Source organism: Geotrypetes seraphini, chromosome 1 (genome assembly GCF_902459505.1).
Source record: "Geotrypetes seraphini chromosome 1, aGeoSer1.1, whole genome shotgun sequence".
In the NCBI taxonomy this organism is placed as follows: Eukaryota; Metazoa; Chordata; class Amphibia; order Gymnophiona; family Dermophiidae; genus Geotrypetes; species Geotrypetes seraphini.
The window spans coordinates 294,132,889-294,153,129 of NC_047084.1; the positions used below are offsets into that span (position 1 = coordinate 294,132,889).

Here is a 20,241-nt window from a genome sequence, read left to right on the forward strand (position 1 = left end):
TTTTACTACTGGGATCTAGCTAGGTACTTGTGACCTGGTTTGGCCACTGTTGGAAAAAGGATACTGGGCTTGATGAACCTTCAATCTGTCCTAGTATGGCAATTCTTATGCTTCAAAAAGATATTCAAACCCCAGAAAAGAAAGCAATATCTGCCTCCCTATATCAAGAAAACAAAACCATTGCCAGTAGAAGAGAACAAGGCAAGATGGTTATGACCACCTCTCTTTGGCACATTGCAAAAAAAAAAAAAAAAGACAAAAAAGCAAACAAACTAAATCAGTCCAAAATATTTAAGAGGAATTTGCATAAAAACATACTAAAAAGTGCAATTGTTCAGCTGAATGAGAAAGCAGCTTCATTTTCTTGGCTTGCAGGTGTGTGTTACATAAGGAAAGACTCGAGAAAGGGTGTGCAGTAGAGGAAGAGACAGCAATTTAGGTAGAAGTAGTTAGAGAACAAGTTCATACTGTTTAATGACATTTTCTTCTGCCAAAGGGTAGAAATACACAAGCATGTTTCACCACTTCAGGAAACACATCCAAGGTGTTATGCATAAGGTTACTAGATACCTGGATTTACCTGGACATGTCCTCTTTTTAGAGGACTGTCCAGGTCTCCAGACGGTTTCCTGGACTAGAGGAGGTTTGCCCAGGTTTTGGACACTCTCTTTCCAGTTCAGCCCCAACCCCAGAAATAAAAATGGCTCTCTTGTTGGCCTGTTCCCACATACCTCTTTCGATGCTACAACTTCCAAACTTTGGGCAGCAGACAACTGATAGAATTAGCAACATGATCCTATTCCCATTGGCCCGCCCCAGGAAGCCTTCATTCTGTAATGACTTCCTGTTTCTGCATAGGTGGGACGCTGCAGAGCAAAGGCTTCCGGGGCAGGCAGGCAGTAGCAGGATCTCGTTGCTAGCACAGCCGGTTGTCAGCTGCCTGATGTTTGAAATTGCGGCACCAAGGAGGTGTGTGGGGACACAGAGGAGACTGGAGAAAGATAGAGGCTGCACTGGGGTGGTGCAGGGTAGGGGGTGAGCCTAGTGGGAGGCAGAAGTGGGGCAGGGCTCTTCGGGTGGAGTAAGGGTGTGGTCATGGACGGGGCCAGGGTGGGGTCATGCATCCTCTTTTTTTTTAGTTTACAAATATGGTAACCTTAGTTATACAGTCCTGTGTGCAACTATACTGCATCTTCTATCATCATGCTTTTACAAAATTCATGTATACATGAATTGTACCCTCATTGTTTGAGTATATTCTCTTCCAGAAATTCATTTAACAGAGTTTTTAATGAGTGGTGGAGACTGGATGTGCTATGTAAAAGGGAGACTTTCAGGCTGCCTGTGTGTTCAGATTTTCAAGACATTGTTCCTGAGAGCTCATGTTAGAATCTGTGTGGTTAAAAACAGCACAACTTTCCTTCCATAAATGAAATATAAAGTTCAATATTTGGTTTTCTGTAGTTTGTTTGATGTGGTCAATGAATGGAAGAACACACTTGAGCTTCAAGTTTCATTTACTTAGGGAAGATGGTGTGTGTTTGAATAAATGATTGTTTTAAACCAAGAGATCAACTACATACATAATTAAAAAATTTTTTTTAAAAATAGCACTTCCGTCTTTCCAGTAAGGTTATCAGAGGACAGTCTAGAGCAGGGGTCTTCAAAGTCCCTCCTTAAGAGCCGCAATCCAGTCGGGTTTTCAGGATTTCCCTAATGAATATGCATTGAAAGCAGTGCATGCACATAGATCTCATGCATATTCATTGGGGAAATCCTGAAAACCCAACTGGATTGCGGCCCTCAAGGAGGGACTTTGAAGACCTTTGGTCTAGAGAGAAAAAAAAAGCATCAGTATTTTTAGAAATGTATGTATGACAGCAGAGTCTACCTTTTTATTCTCTGACAAGAGTTTAAAAAAATTTTCAATACTGAATATTTCATTTTCGAAATGGCAAACATACGAGCCAGGGCAGAAGATGTTAAAGAAAGGCAAAGTGAAGCAGAGAAAATGTACAGAAAAATATTCAACAGACACAACAATGGAAACATTTTCAATTTTCAATATTCAACAGACATACAGGAAACATTTTCATACTTAAATCATGTAAACCCCAAACTTCATGTCAAACTTTTCTGCTTATTTCTCTAAGCCAAGGTTGTAACATTTTTCTCCATATTGGCAAATTTATGCTAAAACATTCAGTATAAATTCACTCAATGAAACAGCATTTGACATGCTCAAATCCCACATCCTGGATACAGAATCTGTTATAACACTGTCTGGAGAACATCTAAATAATCCATTTTTACGAACAGAATACACCCTTAATCTTTACCATGAAAGGCACAACTTTTTCTGTTTATAATACAGTTTTGCATTTTCATAACACAGATTGGGCCCAGATTATATAAATGGCACTGCTGTCCATCTTAAAAGTGGCTGCTAATCGTGTGTCAATCATGCAATGGCCCAGAGTTTATAGAATTGCACTTTCGGGAAAGATAGACGCCGGAAATGTAAGTCAGGGTTATCAAGGCTTACATTTTCAACACCTACCTTTCACGTGAATTGTACCTACAGAGGAACTGTACAATGCTTAACGCCACTTCCTGCGTTAGCCACACCAAAAGTGGCATGAGGCGTCGTAAAGCACCTCCGTAGGTGTAATGCAGGTACCGTCTTTTTTAGGCACCTGTAATTTTTTTTTTAACGGCATCTTGTACTTAACTTAGGCGCCAGCAGGGTGACTATCAGCGCTTAAGTTAAAGTGCTGTTTATAGAATATGGGCCTTTGATACCTAGGGCAGGGGTGAGAGGATGAAGCAGAGAAATCTCTCTGCATGCAATTTTACTTCTCACCCAGTGTTTTTTTCTTTTAAAGCTTTATTTATTCATCAGCTGAGGTGCTGGCCAATCACACAGAAACAGGAAGAACATTAACATACCGATACTTAGTGATTCTAAAGAAAGCTTGTCCATCATCTCACTCAGTGCTTTGCTATAAGACTGCTGGAGCCTAACTTGTAATTCAGTTCTTGTCTCTCCTGAGGGTTGTCTTCTCCAGGAGAGAGAACTTTGTAGGCCTGCACCTCACCTCGTTTCCCCCCAACAATCACACAAGTTTACTCTATCCAGCAATGGACAACTCTCCCTATTTCACTTTGTTTTCTTTATTCTCTTCAAAATATACATTTGCATGGCAACCCTCAACTTCAAAGGAAAAATAAAGTTGAAATATCCAATGGTCTGCAAATCTACCATTTTATGCTTAAGTCACAAGTTTCTGGTCCATATAATTCTGAAATTAAAAAAAAACCTATACAAGCACCTGTAAACAAGATGGCTGGCATGCTATAACCAAGGCACAGCTTTCTGTTTTTGTTCTTAATGATTTTTGTTGTTGTTTATAACAATAATTGTAGACAGCAAGGGAAGCTTGTTCTGCAACTTATGTCCCATGAAGCACTCTGCCTTGGCAAAGAATAACTTCTTTTGCACGAGAGCCAAAAAATGAGGGGGCAGTGAGGAAATTAATATTTTACATTAGTGAAATGATTTAAGACTGGGATACATTTCACACTCCAATAATGTACCCATAAATACTGTATGGATTCCAAATACAGGCTAAGATTTTCTCTCTGCCAAGATGGCTCTACTTTTCTTCCTGAACATGGATGGCATGCCAGTTATTTACATTTTGTTTCAGTGTTGTATGTAACGGTTCCTACCAATCTCCCTCTTCCAAATGAATACAGCAAAAGTTGGTCACCAGGTCTAGACATCTGGCTACAGTGTTTGAAGAAAATAAAGATAGAAACAGCCTGTTAAATAGAAAAATCAATTTAACAAGTCATTCTCATATACAGTCCTTGCTCCTTTAAGGAAAATGAGTCTAAGTGGGGGGAAGTATTTTGCATTAGTGCTGTTATCGGAGTGCAATTTTGTCAGCTTCATACTGGGAGTGGAAAAAAAAAAAAGCTGAAAGCTTACCCCTTTGTAGGAGAAGAGTGAGCCAAATGACAACAATTCTGATTCAATTTACTCTATGCTAATTACAAGGATGGTTCAGTCAGTGCATGCAGTAAAGATATGGCAGTGCTGGGGGGAGGGGGATGTCAACCTCTCTCACAGGCAGCAACACTGTCTCTGAAGTAATATTTTGCTCTCTCTTGCTCTCTAGGCCACTTATTCTCCTCTTTGGTTTGCACATTTCATAAAAGTGGTAAAAGGAAGAAAATACCTCTCCTAAAAGGATAGCAATGCCCTAGATTAACTCCACGTCCATGTTAATGCTAATGGGACAGAGTGAGGTTCTTGTGCACTCTTTAGTATTAACCTTACAGCTGTGTTCCAGCACTAAGGGAATATTATACACTAAACTTTTTTTCATGAAATTTTCAGACACAAAAGCATCTGGAGAGCTTGTTCTGAAATGTGATGCAGAAGGTCTGGCAGACATTGACACCCATTTTCAGATGGCGCTCCGTGGGTCACACTGGTGTCATGGTATTGTAGCTTAGTTGCAATTCCAGAGGAAGCAAACAGCCTGTCATTAAGCTTTCTGTACAGTACACTAATAGGAGTCTACAGTTAAGATTTGTTTATATTCTGTAGAGGAACGTCTTAATTTGGTTTGTGTTCACCGGAGTTTAAATGGAGATTAGCCGGTGACGTTTCTCTCCCAGTTAAGGAGAGAGTCTACTTTGTCTTTTTCTGCTCCAGGGGTACTTGAAGGAGGGCAGGAGCTTGCTCGATGATGCGCACCAGCAACTGGTCAATATAGTTTTCCAGTTCCTTCACGTGCTCTTCCTTCTTTCCCAGCTCCTGCTCACGCTGAAGCAACATATGGATCAGTTCATCATGAGTAAGGTGATAATACCTGGCAGCCTGATCTGGTGCACTGGGGTCCTACAGCAGAGAAAAGGGAAAACACTGAAGAATGACAAACTACACAAATTCCTTATATATTTTTCTCTACATCTGCATGGTTAGCGTTAAGGTGCCCCTTAATTTTCAATTGAAGGTTCTGAGCTTTTACCATTAGATATAATGCAATGGTGCCAATTAGTGCTGCCCGATTCAGGGAAAAAAATTTCAATTCGATTCAGCCTATTGAATTGGTTTATCGATTCGATTTTCCTGCCCAATTGGGTGGGGGTTTTTTGTTCTCCAAACATCCTGGTGGGTTTATTTTATAGCCTCTTCACCCCCTTTGCCTTCTCCTAACCACACTGGCGCTGTGGTGTAAACAAAATAAACACCAAAAAAAGACTTTTCCTCTCTCTGTTAAATCCTAGCTCACGTATGCGGTCTAACACCAGCTCTAGCAGGATACATGTTTCAAATCTGATATATTGTAATCACAAAACAGAAAATGAAATTAGTTTTTCACCTTTTGTTGTCTGATCATTATTCAAATCTTGTTGGTCCCAGGCTCTGGTTGTCTTCTGATAACTTGTTTGCCAGGGTCTCCTTCTTTCTTCTTTCTCTGTGCTAACCATCCATCTGCAATCCCTGTCCTCCCCTTCCGTTTCCCTTCCCTCCCCAGGAGGTCTGACATCTTTCCTTTTTTTCGTCTCCCTCCACAGATCCACCTTTTCTTAACTACCCTTTCATCAAGCATCTATCCCCCCTTCCCCACAACCCCAGGGCCCATCATCTCTCCCTTTCTGTAACTTTCATCCCTAAATCCCATGGTCCATCATCTCTCTCCCTCACCTCTATTTTCAGACCCATTATTTCTTCCCCCCAAAACTCTGGCATATGCAAGTCTCTTTGAACCCCCCCTTCCCTCCCTCCCTCCCTCCGTGTACTGAAGGCCTGTCTCCCCCCCCCTTAAAGGTCTGCATCCCACCCCTTGAAGGTCTGTCCCCCCCTTGAAGGCCTGCATCCCCCCGAAGGCCTGCCTGCCTGTCCCCTCCCAAAGGCCTGCATCCCACCCCTGAAGGCCTGCATCCCCCCCTTAAAGGCCTGCCTGCATCCCCCCCTTAAAGGCCTGCCTGCATCCCACGCCCAAAGGCCTGCCTGCATCCCACGCCCAAAGGCCTGCCTGCATCCCACGCCCAAAGGCCTGCCTGCATCCCACGCCCAAAGGCCTGCCTGCATCCCACGCCCAAAGGCCTGCCTTTCCCCTTAAAGGCCTGCATCCCTCTCCTGGAAGGCCTGCATCCCTCCCCTGGAACGCCTGCATGCATCCCTCCCCTGGAACGCCTGCATGCATCCCCCCCTTAAAGGCCTGTCCCGCCTGAAGGCCTGCCTGCCCCACCCCAAGAGACTGCTCACCCCACCCCCACCCCGAAGGACTGCTCACCCTCCCCCGGCCTCCCCGCACCGGCGTTTACCTTAACGAAGCAGCCTGCAGCAAGATCGCGATGCTAGCAATCTTAAGTTTGCGATGCCAGCGATCTTAAGTTTGCACTGTTTCGGAGCTGTTTTCTCCGCCACGTTCCCGCCCCTCCTCTGACATCAGAGGAGGGACGGGACCGCGGCGGAGGAAACCACTCTGAAGCAGTGCAAAGATCGCTGGCATTGCAATCTTGCTGCAGGCTGCTTCGTTAAGGTAAACGCCGGTGCGGGGAGGCCAGGGGAAAAGCGAGATGCTGGGGAGGCCAGAGGGGGAAGCGAGATGCCGGGGGGGGAGGGACTGGACAGCAGCATTAACTGGCTGAGGCTCCCCCCTCACCTTCTAAAGCAGGTGCGGCAGCAGCCGGCCAGCAAGAGCAGCGCTGCCGCTCCTGCTTTAGGGGGCGAGGAGGGAGGGTCAGCCGAATCGGGAAGCTGATTTTTTTGTTTTGAATCGATTCACTCGAAATAAATCGGTTAACCGATTCGAATCGTGAATCGGGCAGCACTAGTGCCAATGCAATAGCAATAAATGTGTCACCAGAAAACAAAATCAAAACAAAAAATAGAAACACTTTCCAAAAATAAAATAAAAAGCTCACATTAGATTTCTGTATGAGACTGTAGAGACAGGAGACCATCAGATAAGAATGTTATACCTACTACCACTATTTATTTAAAAAAAATTTCTCTCACTTATCTACTAAGCGGGTAACAAATAATAACATGCATAAAACAAACTCCATACATTCATCAATACATATTAATTAAATCTACTTCCTTTAAACATTGCCGTCTTCTAGTAGTCATCTGCCTATTAAAAAAAATATTCTGACATCATTTCTATAGTGCTACTAAACATACAAAGTGCTGTACTAGACTCTCAGCAGTACAACAGGAGTGGTAATAAAGAGTAAAGCATGGCATTTCAGCACCACATTGCCATATCAGTCTCCTGTTTCAAGCACGTATTCAGTGTTAGTCTCTTATCACTTGTGAATCTTATTCAGAACACACCAATAATCCCATCTAAAAATATATATCTTAAATCTTATTATCGAAAGTTGCATTAGCTTCCGGTAGAAGCAAGACTAATTTTTAAAATTGGCCTGTATTTGTTATAAAACATTACATGGTCTTATACCAAGTTACCTTTTAGATCAGTGGTTCCAAACCCTGTCCTGGTGGACCACCAGACCAATCGGGTTTTCAGGATAGCCCTAATGAATATGCATGGAGCAGATTTGCATGCCTGCCACTTCCATTATATGCAAATCTCTCTCATGCATATTTATTAGGGCTAGCCTGAAAACCCGATTGGCCTGGTGGTCCTCCAGGACAGGGTTGGGAACCACTGTTTTAGATCATTTTGAACTAGTAGAAACAGACCTTCACGAAACACCACCTGATTTTTTTTACCTCCAATAAAAAAGGTTGTGTATACAAATGATTTCTTAATAGAACCCTATCTTTTCAGGCAGGACTTTGGAACAAAAGTTTTAGTGGTTTGATCTTAAATTCTTCTTACCAGGCCATTAGAAGATTGTTAAAAACTTATCTGTTTGATAAATATGTATAATCTAGATAAGTTAAGAATTTCTTAAAGTTATATTTTATATATAATGTACTGTGTTCTGTGGTGTAAATTCGCTGCGTTTCTACAGTTTTTACCTCTTACTGTAAACCGCACCGAACCGTGAGGTACTGCGGTATATAAATGAATGTATTGTTATGCGACATAGGGCTCCTTTTACTAAGCTGCGTTAGCGTTTTTAGCGCACGCATTTTAGCGCGTGCTAAACCCGCGCTACGCAACTAGAACTAACGCCAGCTCAATGCTAGCATTTAGCGCACACTATTCCATACGTTAATGCCCTAACGCGGCTTAGTAAAAGGAGCCCATAGTCCAGAAAAGAGGACCCCCAGCATTTTTCTAAATCAGTGTTTCTCAACTCGGTCCTGGAGTACCCCCTTGCCAGTCAGGTTTTCAGGATATCCACACTGAATTTGCATACACTGCCTCCATTATATGCAAATGTTTTCATGCATATTCATTGTGAGTATCTTAAAAACCTGACTGTCAAGGGGGTACTCCAGGACCGAGTTGAGAAACACGGTTCTAAATAACCTAAACACATCTTTCTGCAACAGAGACTTCTGCCTGAAATCTGAGACATTTCTGAGTATTTTATTTTTTAACATGATGGAACTCTAGCACAGTGTTTCTCAACACGCGGTACGCGTACCCTTGGGGGTATGCGGGCCTCTTATTAGAGGTACGCGGCATAGCTACCGCAGAGAATATTCCCTACCCACTCGCCCCACCCACTGAAGCCGCTGCCAGAGATCCCTTCCCGTCCCAGTTACCTCCTTGCCACACTCTCTCCTTCAGCTGCTTGTTGGGGAGACGTACAGCCGGCAGTGGTTCACACGCTGCACATAGCTGACCTGGAAACCTTCTCTCCAATGTCAAGCTGACATTGGATGGAAGGCTTGTGGGTCAACCACATGCAGAGTATGAATCGCTGCCTGCGCATCTCCCCAATGAGCCACTGAAGGCAGATCTAGTGAATGCAGCTTGAACAAGTAAGGGGACGATCTTTCTGGGACAAAGGGAGAAAAAGGAGGGAGGAGCGCACTGGGGCATGAGTCTGAGAAAATGGCTGGAAGGCAGAGAGGGGAGGGGGCGCAAATGATTTAGAAGGGAGGTAGCATGAACATGGGACACAGAAGGGAGGGAGGAAGGGGGCACTCACTTGAGGCATGGGAGGGAATAAAAAGGGAGAATTGTTGAGCACGAGTGTGTGAGTGAGAGGGAAAGAGATGGTGGCACATGGGGAAAGGAAAAAAAAAGAGGAAAATTGGGCATTGAGAGAGGAGAGAGGTAGGGATACATGGGGAACAGAAAGATGAGAGGGAGGAATGTTGGATATGGTGGTAGAGAGAGACTAGAGGGACAGATTGAATGGGATGCAGGGGGAGGAATATTAGACATAGTGATAGAGGGAGAGATGTGGCTTGGTGCTGGAGAGGGGTGATAGGAGAAATGGGCATGGGACTGGTGGGCAGTGATGACAAATGCTGTACATGATCTGGGAGATGAGAGAGGGAGAAATGTTGGACTCATTGAGGTGCAGGCAGAGAAATGTTGGTTGGGGAAGGGAATGAGGTCTGGAAGAGAGGAAGCGTGCAGGAGGCAGAAAGACAGACATATTGGATGCATAGTCAGAAGGAAGTGCAACCAGAGACTCATGAAATCACCAGCCAACAAAGGTAGGAAAAATGATTTTTTATTTTCAATTTAGTGATCAAAATGTGTCTGTTTTGAGAATATATATCTGCTGTCTATATTTTGCACTATATTTTTCTGTTTTTCTATAGTTGTTACTGAAATGGCATTGCATATTTTAGTCATTTGCCTTGACTTCTTTGAAAAAAACAAAACAAAACCCTTGAATATAAATAATTAACATTTTCTCTGCATACAATGTACTTTGTTGTTTTTTTAAATATTGTGGTTGCCATTATGTATTAAGATTACATTGTATATATATAAAAAGGGATGGAAGAAATTGCATTATAATTAGTACTTTTATTATGAGGATGGGGTCTAGGGGCGGAGCCTGGGCAGAGCTATTCAGTTGATATTTGTTAGACTTAGGAGGTACTTGGTTTGAAGAAGTTGAGAAACACTGCTCTAGCACACAGTTCACAAAAAGGTTGAGCTCTTAATGAAACCCCCAGAATTCTTTGAGCCAGTAACTCAGTGGCATTGAAGACTTTTGTTAACATGTCAAGGTTGAACACTTAGGGCTCCTTTTACGAAGGTGTGTTAGGGCCTTAACGCGCAGAATAGCGCGCGCTAACCGCTACCGCCTCCTCTTGAGCAGGCGGTAGTTTTGTTGGCTAGCGCGCACTATAGGGCATGCTAATCCGGTGCGTGCGCTAAAAACGCTAGCGCACCTTCATAAAAGGAGCCCTTAGTTAATTTGTGTTCAAAGAAACCCTCTTCCCTATCATACTAATGCATTTTCAAAGGTCATACTAAATGTTTAAACAATTGCAAACTATTTAAGACTATGAAAAAGTTCCCCGTTTTTTTCCCCGGACACCATGTATATCCAAACACCTTTTAAAAAAAAACACAGGGCTCGATCCCGTATAAGTTGCCTAAAAAATAAATTGGCCCCACTAGTACAGTGCCAAGCATGACTCTATATAAGTTAGGCATGCTCTATAGAAATGTATTGCAAACTTGTGTGCCAAGGCACACTATTGTGCCACAGCAGATTCTAGGTGTGCCCCGACGAGACACCAGTAAGGAGGAGAGGCGCCAGCTGACTACTTCTAAGATGTGCCTCACGCGGTAAGAGGCACGTTCTGTAGGCAGTCAGCCAGTGCCGATGACTCTCTATCCTCCAGGATCCCTCCACCGAATCGACAAGTTCAGGGTTGTGGCTAGATGGGCCTCCGCACGCGTGGACATCGAAGTGATGTTGTCACGCATGCACGTGATGTCATCGCGTTGAAGTATGCGCACTGCCGGGTGTCTTTCGGCCAGGGCACTGGGTTTAGTGTGCCGCCGGCCGAGAGGTTTGCAGGACACTGCTCTATAGAATCATGCTTAGTGCCGCCTAAGTGTGCTAGGCATTACTAGGCGTCGTAACTTTAGACGCACCCTATTTATACCAGAGATTTTTTTTCGCCTAAAATACCTGTGCCTAAGTTGGGCACTTAATTCACCAAGAGGTTCCTAACTCAAAAACACCCCTATGATCCACTCCTAACCATGCCCACTTTTAGGTAGGCGCTTTGGACTAGGTGCCTACTTTTTACAGAGCTGTGGTTTTGCAAGTTAGGCCCCTAACTTTCAATTAAAACCAATTATGGCCGAGCCTGGAGGTAAGCCCAGAAGTGAGTCTGAGGGAGGTGCCAGTGAGTCTGCAGTTGGGCAAAAGAAGGAAAAGGACCTCCCCCCACCGCAAGGATATCCTGAAGAGGTTCTACCCCCTCTCTGCTCCCACTGCCGAAACCAGGCACGGCCCACCCCCCGGGGGAAAGTCAACATTGCCATACAACTGCAGCAAAAAGGAGGCTGCCGGAGTTTTCCCCTGCCGTTGCCGCCACCATTTTGTATTGTGTATCTCTTGTTGGCATTCTCTTTTGTACTGTTACCAACTGCTCTGTTCCTGCTGTCCTGCTCGTGGTTGTTTGTTCCTTTGCAATTGTTAATAAAGATATTGTTCCAAAAAAAACCAAAAAACCCCAATTTTGGGTATTAAGTGCCAATTACCAGTGCAGATTAAGCCTATTAACCAATTAATTTAGGTGCCTACACCAGCTAGGTGTGCTAATGTAGGTGCCCAGCTTTCGGCAGTTTCCAATAACTTCCCTTAAATTGTTCAACTACTTTATTGTCACATTTTTTCTTCTCCCTGTTGTACTTGCATTTCTGTAACCGCATTGAACCAAAAGGCATTTTGCGGTATATAAATAAAGGCGTATGTTGTGTTATAAAAGAAATATGAACAACAGCTTCTAGAAGCTAGTGTCAATTTCAATTGAACCAATTCTTGATCCATATATAGAAATTATACATAGAAACAATATTTTGTGTTTTCTGATGTACAGTATGCTTAATGTTATTTTATTATTGGAGAACAGTTCTATTTTTTGTTAATGCAATGGAGATGGCAGAAACCAATAACAAGGCAATTCAAGGACACCTGGCACAGATGCACGGGACGATGAGAGAACAGTTAGACAGCTGCAGCATAAGAAACAATCCTCCGTTTAATTTAAGAGCTGAGGTAAAGGGAGTTCAGAAGAAAATGGTGCTTCTTTTAGCTGATCTTTATCAGCCACCTCCATAAGTCACAGGGAAGTCGAATTAGAATCAGCACCAGAAACCAACTTGGTCAATGCCAGCAGGCTGGTGATGGCCAGGAACTGTCCAGCAAAATTACAAACAGAAATCAAGGGGAAGTTAAATAAAGCACAACACAGGTCACAGGAATAGAACACCACCCCACTAACCAAAGGAGTTATTGGGCAGGCTGGTGGTTGCTAAATATCATCCAGCAAGTCCACAGAAGACTGAAGTAGTTTGATGTTCAGAAGTAATACTTAGAGCAGGGGTGCCCACACTTTTTGGGCTTGCAAGTTACTTTTAAAATGACCAAGTCAAAATGACCTCCAACAATAAAATAAAAAAAAACACAAAGCACACTGTACACACAGAAAATGTTAATTATCATTTATATTCCACGTTTTTTTTCAAAGAGGTCAAGGCAGATGACTTTATATAATGTCACCTCAGTAACAACTATACAAAAATAGACAAATGTACCCCCCTCCCTTTTTACTAAACCACGATAGTGGTTTTTAGCGCAGGGAGCTGCACTGAATGCCCTGTGCTGCTCTCGATGCTCATAGGCTCCCTGCGCTAAAACCACTATTGTGGTAAAAGGGGGCCATAGTGCAAAATATAGACAGCAGATATAAATTCTCAAAACAGACACATTTTTATCACTAAACTGAAAATAAAATCATTTTTCCTATCTTTGTTGTCTGGTGATTTCATGAGTCTCTGGTTGCACTTTCTTCTTCTGACTGTACATCCAATATTTCTTCCCTTCTTTCAGCCTCGTGTATGCTTCCTCTCCTCCAGACCTCATTCCCTCCCCTAACTTTTTCTTCCTCTCTCCCTGCCCCCTCCCCTTTCTTTCTCCCTGCCCCCTTTCTTGCTTTCTGTCTCCATGCCCCCTTTCTTTCAGTCTCCCTTCTTTCTTTCTGTCTCCCTGCCTGCCCCCTTTCTTTCTTTCTCCCTGCCCCCCCAAGCCACCGCCGCCATCAGGGAACAGGTCTTATGCCCCCACCGCCGAGCTCTGAATTCTCCCTGCTACCCAACATTATAAACAGGACAGTAGAAGCGCTGGGTCCAGTAGCCTTCCCCCCCCACCCCCAATGTCAATTCTGATGGCACTCTTGTTGAGTTTCCATTCTGAGGGGTCAGGTTTTCAGAATATCTACAAATGAGAGAAATCAAGTTGCACTGGAGACCCCATATATGCAAATTCATCCCATATATACTGATTGAGGATATACTGAAAACTTGACTGGCCATAAGGTCAAAGGACATGTTGGGAAGCTCTGTATTAGAAATAACTTCTAAGATTTCCAAAGCAGTAAGTCTTTCTACTTTCACTTTTTATTTTCATCTGATAACATTGAAAAATGATGGTAAATGCTCTGCTACATTTCATTCATATGTGACAAAGAAAATCGAAGAACATGTCCCATTAATACTCCTCTAGAGAACTGCTGTCATTCTTTTTAACCTGAAAATGGAGGTGATAAATGAGTGTGGTTGAGACACGCTTCTTGTATAGATTTGCTTGCTTCCTGGAATTCAATGTGTAGCAGGGTGGATAAAAATCAATGATGTTTTAAAATTTAAATTGAATTTTTAAAAATAAAATGCTTTTTGAGGAAAAATCTAAGATACGTTATTCATTATGAAATAAGGATTAGTTTTTAATTATGTAGCATAACTATATTCAAGCAATGTTTACATTTTTTTGGTAAAGGAATTCCATTAATCCATAATAATTCATAATCTCATGAGCAATTTTTCTGTCTAGAAGATATCACAGATGCTTGCTTTTACATTTCTCAAAACTGTGAATTTGTGTCTGCAGAGATAACATGCTGCTTCTTCATAGCAAAAGATGTTATAAAATATACATAGTTGAGAAAAAGACCTTAGCTCCATTGATTCTTTACAAATTGATGTACACAGAATCAATCCCATACCTCTTAAGTGCTAAGATATTTTTGCTTAACCACATCAGTTATCATGGATGTTTAAGCAAATCAAGAATATATATGCTATAATGGCATTATTTTGATTAAATAAAACTATTTAAATTATTATTAAGGTAATGATTATTTTTCTCCTTTCAGTAAACTGCAGCAGAAAATAATTGTCCAAATATGAATGATTAACCTAATAAACTGGAGATAGTTCACCTCACAATATTTTCATAATTATTTATTTATATATTTCTAATAGTATAACCAAATCAGTAATTTTTTTCTATACAACTGTAAAACTAATCTGAAAAGTTATTTTTCAAAAAATGAATCCTTCATCTGGTTGTAAATGTTAAGATTATATCAGCAAAAAAAAACATGATTCAAGTCTTTGACTAGTGATTTAAATCAAATCCACCCTGGCTCTGTAGTAGAGAATGACACGGGGACAAATTTGTCCCCGTCTCCACAGGAACTCAATTTCCCCATCATGTCCCCATGAGTTTTGTTGCTGTCTCTGTCCCATTCCTGTAAGCTCTGCCTTAACCGCAGAAGCCTTGAACACTTATGATTTTAAAGTGCTTGAGGCTTGTGCAGATGAGGACAGAGCTTGCAGGGATGGGGCAGGGACAGGAAACTAATTTGCCGAGATGGGACGGGGAATATGATTGATTAAATAAAGTTCAGTACATAGCATGAAGGGAATGGGATTGATTTAATAAACTTGTGATGGGATCTGGTGGAGAGAAATGCCCATTGTGAATTAAATCATTTAGGTTGCTTTAGTGAAACACTTTGGGCTACATGCTGTAAGTCAGGGGTGCCCAAAAGGTTGATCGCGATCGACTTGCATTGCCTTCGTGTTCTCCCTACTTCCCAACACCGTAAACGGGACAGATTTTCATACTTGAGGCAATTGCTCTAATTTGCCTAAAGGGTAAACTAGCTCTATTTGAATTGATTTGGCTTGCTGTAAAGATGGCACTCTTGTTGAGTTTCCAATCTGAGGGTCAGGTTTTCAGGATATCCACAAACGAGAGAAATCAAGTTGCACTGGAGACCCCATATATGCAAATTCATCCCATATATACTGATTGAGGATATCCTGAAAACTTGACTGGCCATAAGGTCAAAGGACATGTTGGGAAGTAGCAGCAGTGGTCCTGAGCTGCAAAGCCCCCTCCCTCCCTCAAGCAGCAGAAGCAGGTGGCAGTCCTGAGCCATGAACCCTGTTTCTTCCTTTCCTTATCCGAAGTGGCAGCTGGTCAGCAGGAGGCAGACTCAAAACAAGCTGCTTGCAGCCAGCACCAGCAGAGCCTTTCCTCAGATGTGTGACTTTTGACACGTTAGAGGAAAGGTCCTACTGGAGCTGGTCACGAGCAGTCTGTTTTGAGTGCTGCCTCCTGCTGACTGGCTACCACCTCAGTTAAAGGAGGGCGGGAGAGAGGGGATTTGCAGCTTAGGACCGCCGTCTGCTTCTACTACTTTGGGGCTTGGGGAGGGGGCTTTGCGGATCGGTGCTGCTGCTGCTGTACAGGTGCTTCAGGCTGGGAGGGAAGTGGGTTCATGGCTCAGGACTGCCATCGCTTCTACTGCTTTAGGGCTTGAGTGATGAAGGGGGGTTTCACAGCTCAGGACCGCTGCTTTGTTTTTCTCCCCGCGGCAATTTTTTTGTTGGTTGGGTGAGAATGCCATTTAACAGAGTACCAATTAACTCATATTCTCTTGTAATAAATATATGACAAATAAAAGCTGTACCTCGGAAAATTATATATTTAATATCTCTGCATGTGTGCAATTTTGAAATATCCATTTTTCATATTCTCCTTTACATTTAAAATAAATGTTAATAGAAATCCCGAATTTACTGTATTTTTCGGACTATAAGACGCATCTACCTACAGAGGAGGAAAAACTAAGAAAAAAAAATTTGGTTCAGAAATTTTTTTCTTGGTTTTTCCTCCTCTACACGAAGATGCATCTGGTGGTCTGTTGCTGTGAAGCCCAAAGCCCACAGCCCCCCATACCTTTTTTAACTGGCAATAGTCTAGTGCGGTCTCCTGTTGGATGGCTGCCTTTCTCGTTGCAGAGCGGCGCACAATGCAGGAGCACGACCTTTGCGCTTCGTGCCTGGTCCCTCGTCGCTCTGTGATTGGCTGAGGTTAGTTCTCGACTTGTATGGGGGGGAGGTGTATTCACTCCATAAGATGCACCCACTTTTCCACCCCCTTTTTGGGGGTGGAAAAAGTGCGTCTTATGGAGCAAAAAATACAGTATTCAAACTAATATACAATACTAATTTTCAAATGTTACATTTGGGGAGCAGTGAGCAAAAGGTTGAAGGTTTGCCTAGGATACATAATACTTTTGCACCTGCTACGAACTCAAAACCTACTTTTCTTAAATTTCACCTTAAAATCTAAATTGCTGCTCCATAGCCCAAGGCCACTTTGAAAATTCACACAGAGAGACTTACAGAGTTGTCCTGTGAAGCCCAGTTCTTGAGCTCAGCAACAGAAATGTTCATAATTGGAAGTTTTACCTTTATGCCTTCTGGTTCCTTCTTCCCATGCACTGAATGAATGACTGGCTGAACACTCCCTGTAGTAACATTTTTTAGTTTTTCCAGTCCACTGCTCAATGCTGTAGTCAGGCTCTTCTGCTTCTTCTCGCTAGGGTTCTCTGAGATGGCAGCACTTATTGGCTTGACTGGATGAGGACTGGAGAAAAAGAAATTTCAGTAGTCTGAATCTTTAGATGTGACTGCATGAGAATTAAAGCTCACATTCTACAACAGCTTCAGTTCCAGTATTTCAGAAGATGCCCATAAATAACAAGAACTCTGGTTCTCCCTGGGTTCAATATGGCTACTTGTTCTGCACTATGAGTGGATCCAGGGCTGGTGTTAGGGACCTGGGGTTAGAAACTGGGGAGGGGGGCTTCAAACCCTACTTGCAAGCTATGCCTCCTTCAGCTTGGGGCAGTCTTGCCTCCCCGTGCCTACAGAAGGCAATCTTGTTTACAAATGATCAAATTGACTGTTTCCTGGCACTCTTGCTTCAGTATACCTTTTCTCATTTCTATTTTCTCTAAAGATATATTTTTCTTAGGTTTAGACCCCATTTTGGGGAGTGAACAGGAAAGAAAGATTTACATGGTTGTGCATATGGGCCAGACTTAATGTAATGGCAGTTGTTTATGTCAAAATGTACCTCCTTTACCCAGCCATGGGTGAATCTTTCATTGTAAAGGTGGCTAATAACTACACAAATAAAATATGGCTCCCTGAAAAGGTAACAATTAGTGGACTGAAACAAGTATGAATTTATGCATTTTCTGGCTCCGCTGCTCCTGTCTGCTTTTTTATTTGCCCTTATCTCTTGTTCTTTATACTGTACTTTTTTTTTTTTTTTGTAATAAGAGTAGCAAGATGGTTTTGCTATTTGTATTACAGTATATTGATATGTGTGCCTTTAATTGCTTTGAGCAACCTAGCAAGTCTGGGAAGATGGATTTGGAATATTTTAAAGTCATGTATTACTGAAAATTACGTATATAATCTCAAACATGTAAAATACAGGGTCCCTAATAACTGGTCTGACAATTCAACTAATGACAATTGGTCTAAAATACACGACGTCTAGGGTCGGCCTAATGGTATAATTGGTCTAAACCAGTGTTTCCCAACTTCTTCAAGTCAAATACCCCCTAAGTCTAACAAATATCCCCTGACCACTGATTGCCCAAGCTCTGCCTCAGATCTCACCCCCATTACTAATTGTACTGCAATTTTTCCCATTCATTTTTCATATACAATGCAGATATAAATTCTCAAAATGGACACATTTCAATCACTAAACTGAAAATAAAATCATTCTCCCTACCTTTGTTGTCTGGTTATTTTATTTTTCTAATCATCTTTCCCAGTCTCTGGTTGCACTTCCTTCTGTCTGTGCTCTTAACTGTGTTATCCACTGACTGTTTTTCTCTATTTCTTCACTGCATCCATCTTTGGCATTTACTTTTAACATTCAACTTTTTTCCATTTTTCTGCTTTCTTCTCAAAATCTACTTTTCCATGTCTTCCCTTCCTATCTCTCTCCTCTAACCATGGTCTGACATCTCTCTCTCTCCTTCCCTCTCCATTTCCATGGTCTGACATCTCTCTCATTCTCTCCCTCTCCCCAGTGGTCTGACATCTCTCAACTTCCTTCCCTCCCAGTGGTCTGACATATCTCTCCATCCTTTCCCCCCTTCCCACAGTCTGTCATCTATCTCTCTCCTCCTTCCCATCCATTCCCTAGTTTGGCATCTCTCCCGTCATTGAGTCATCTCCCCTCCCCTTCCTACTTTCTGCTCCCTGCAGCATTAAACACCCTTATTCATTCTCTCATTATCTCTAGACTGGATTATTGCAATTCTCTATTAAAAACATCACCCAGATTCAACTAAGACGTCTACAGTTAATCCAGAATACATCTATAAAACTCTTTAACAAACTCCCCAAAATTCGATCATATGACATCTTTATTACAAAATGCTCACTGCTTGCCAATTTCACATTGGATCACATATAAAATAATCTTGCTCTGTTTTAAAACACGACAGTCAAGCTTACCGACATTTCTTGATAAACTCCTAATTCCATATACAGGTACACTCATTAGGACCTTACGATCTGTAGCGCAAAATTTGCTTGTAATCCCCTCCTTAAAAATAATTAATACTCATAGAAACAAAATTTTTACAACTTATGCTCCGCAACTTTGGAATAAGTTACCTTCCCATCTCAGAGAAGAACAAAATCTTAATCGGTTTAAAATCCTTCTTATATACAGATGCCTTTCAAATATAAAATCAAATAAATTGATGTTTCTCTCCATAGAAACCCGAACTTCAGGAGGCTACAGACACCTTTCCTATTGGCCCATTTTGTACTACCATTATTTATTTCTTGCCTATAATTATTGTATTTAAACCCTCGTCCCTATTGTATCATGTTGGTCTTGTATTGTTTTAGTCTGTACTAGTTTCCCATTTTAAACTGTACATCGCTTAGAAGTACTATAAGTGATACAATCAAATTTTAAATAAAACTAAACCCTGCAGTCCAACCTCTCCCCTCCCTTCCTTCTTTCTGGTCCCACTCCCAGTCTAACATTTCTTTCTCCTTTCCCTCCACTAGTCCAACATTTCTTTCTCAATGCCTCCAATGCCTTTGATAAACACATATGTAATTATTTTATGTTATATTTTATATTGATTTAATCTTTGTAACCATATTTATGTCTCTCTTAATTATTTTTTTTACTTTTAATTTTTAGATTTAATGGACCCCCTAATGCAGACAGGCACGCGAATACATGGCCCATGTCAGGTTCTCTTTGAGTACAATGTACATATTTTTTTTAAAATAAAAATATGCTTACTATGTTTCATCTCTCTGACGTCACCGACAGCTGTTCGGGAGGTATTTATAATGAAGAGAAAAACGCCGCAGCCATCTTGATAACTGAAACTTGGTGGTCAGTATACGGATGAAAAGCTTTACAAAGGTAAAAATTATTTTAACATTTTGATGTTGATATTAAACGTCTGAGGTAGTTTTAATATTTTTATATATGTATAAAACAACAGGGATAAATTTAATTAAACTAAACTAATATAGCATTTTCTATGTTTTTTTTTAGGGATAATAGCCTTGAGGAAACCCTTCGAGTGTAACATGTCGGCTTGTTAGTCCCTGAGAATTTGACAACTAAAATATTAAAGCTAAGTATTTAATATCTTCAAGAACTATGAAACCTTTTGAGTATCGTGGTGGCTTCTCTGAGGGCCTAAGCCATTAATTGTCCTAAATGAGAGTTCTAGAAGGTGGTCTGAGTTGGACTATCTTCGATGTAGTTTGAGGCCTATGTTGACACCATCATAACTGGACATTTTGGTCATTTCTGCTCCTTTTTTTTCTTTTGGTATTTTGTGCAGAGTTTCTCTCTCGTTTTTTTAGTTTCTCTCTCGTTTTTTTTGTTTGAACATGCAATAACTCACTTTCAAACACTAATGCACATCAGTAAATGAGG

At 41.7% G+C, this 20,241-nt stretch overlaps 1 protein-coding gene across 1 annotated transcript in view; it reads right to left on the reverse strand.

Annotated features, from left to right (window-relative positions):
• Positions 1–2,047: 2,047 nt before the first annotated feature.
• The window catches only part of RAB11FIP5 (RAB11 family interacting protein 5), a 222,345-nt gene continuing 204,151 nt past the window's right edge, over positions 2,048–20,241 (reverse strand). The window contains exons 5-6 of the mRNA XM_033953658.1: positions 16,704–16,881; positions 2,048–4,912 (exon numbers count right to left, since the gene is read on the reverse strand). Coding sequence (XP_033809549.1) covers positions 4,703–4,912; positions 16,704–16,881 — 388 coding nt within the window. The 3' untranslated portion in view covers positions 2,048–4,702. The remainder of the gene's footprint in view (positions 4,913–16,703; positions 16,882–20,241) is intronic.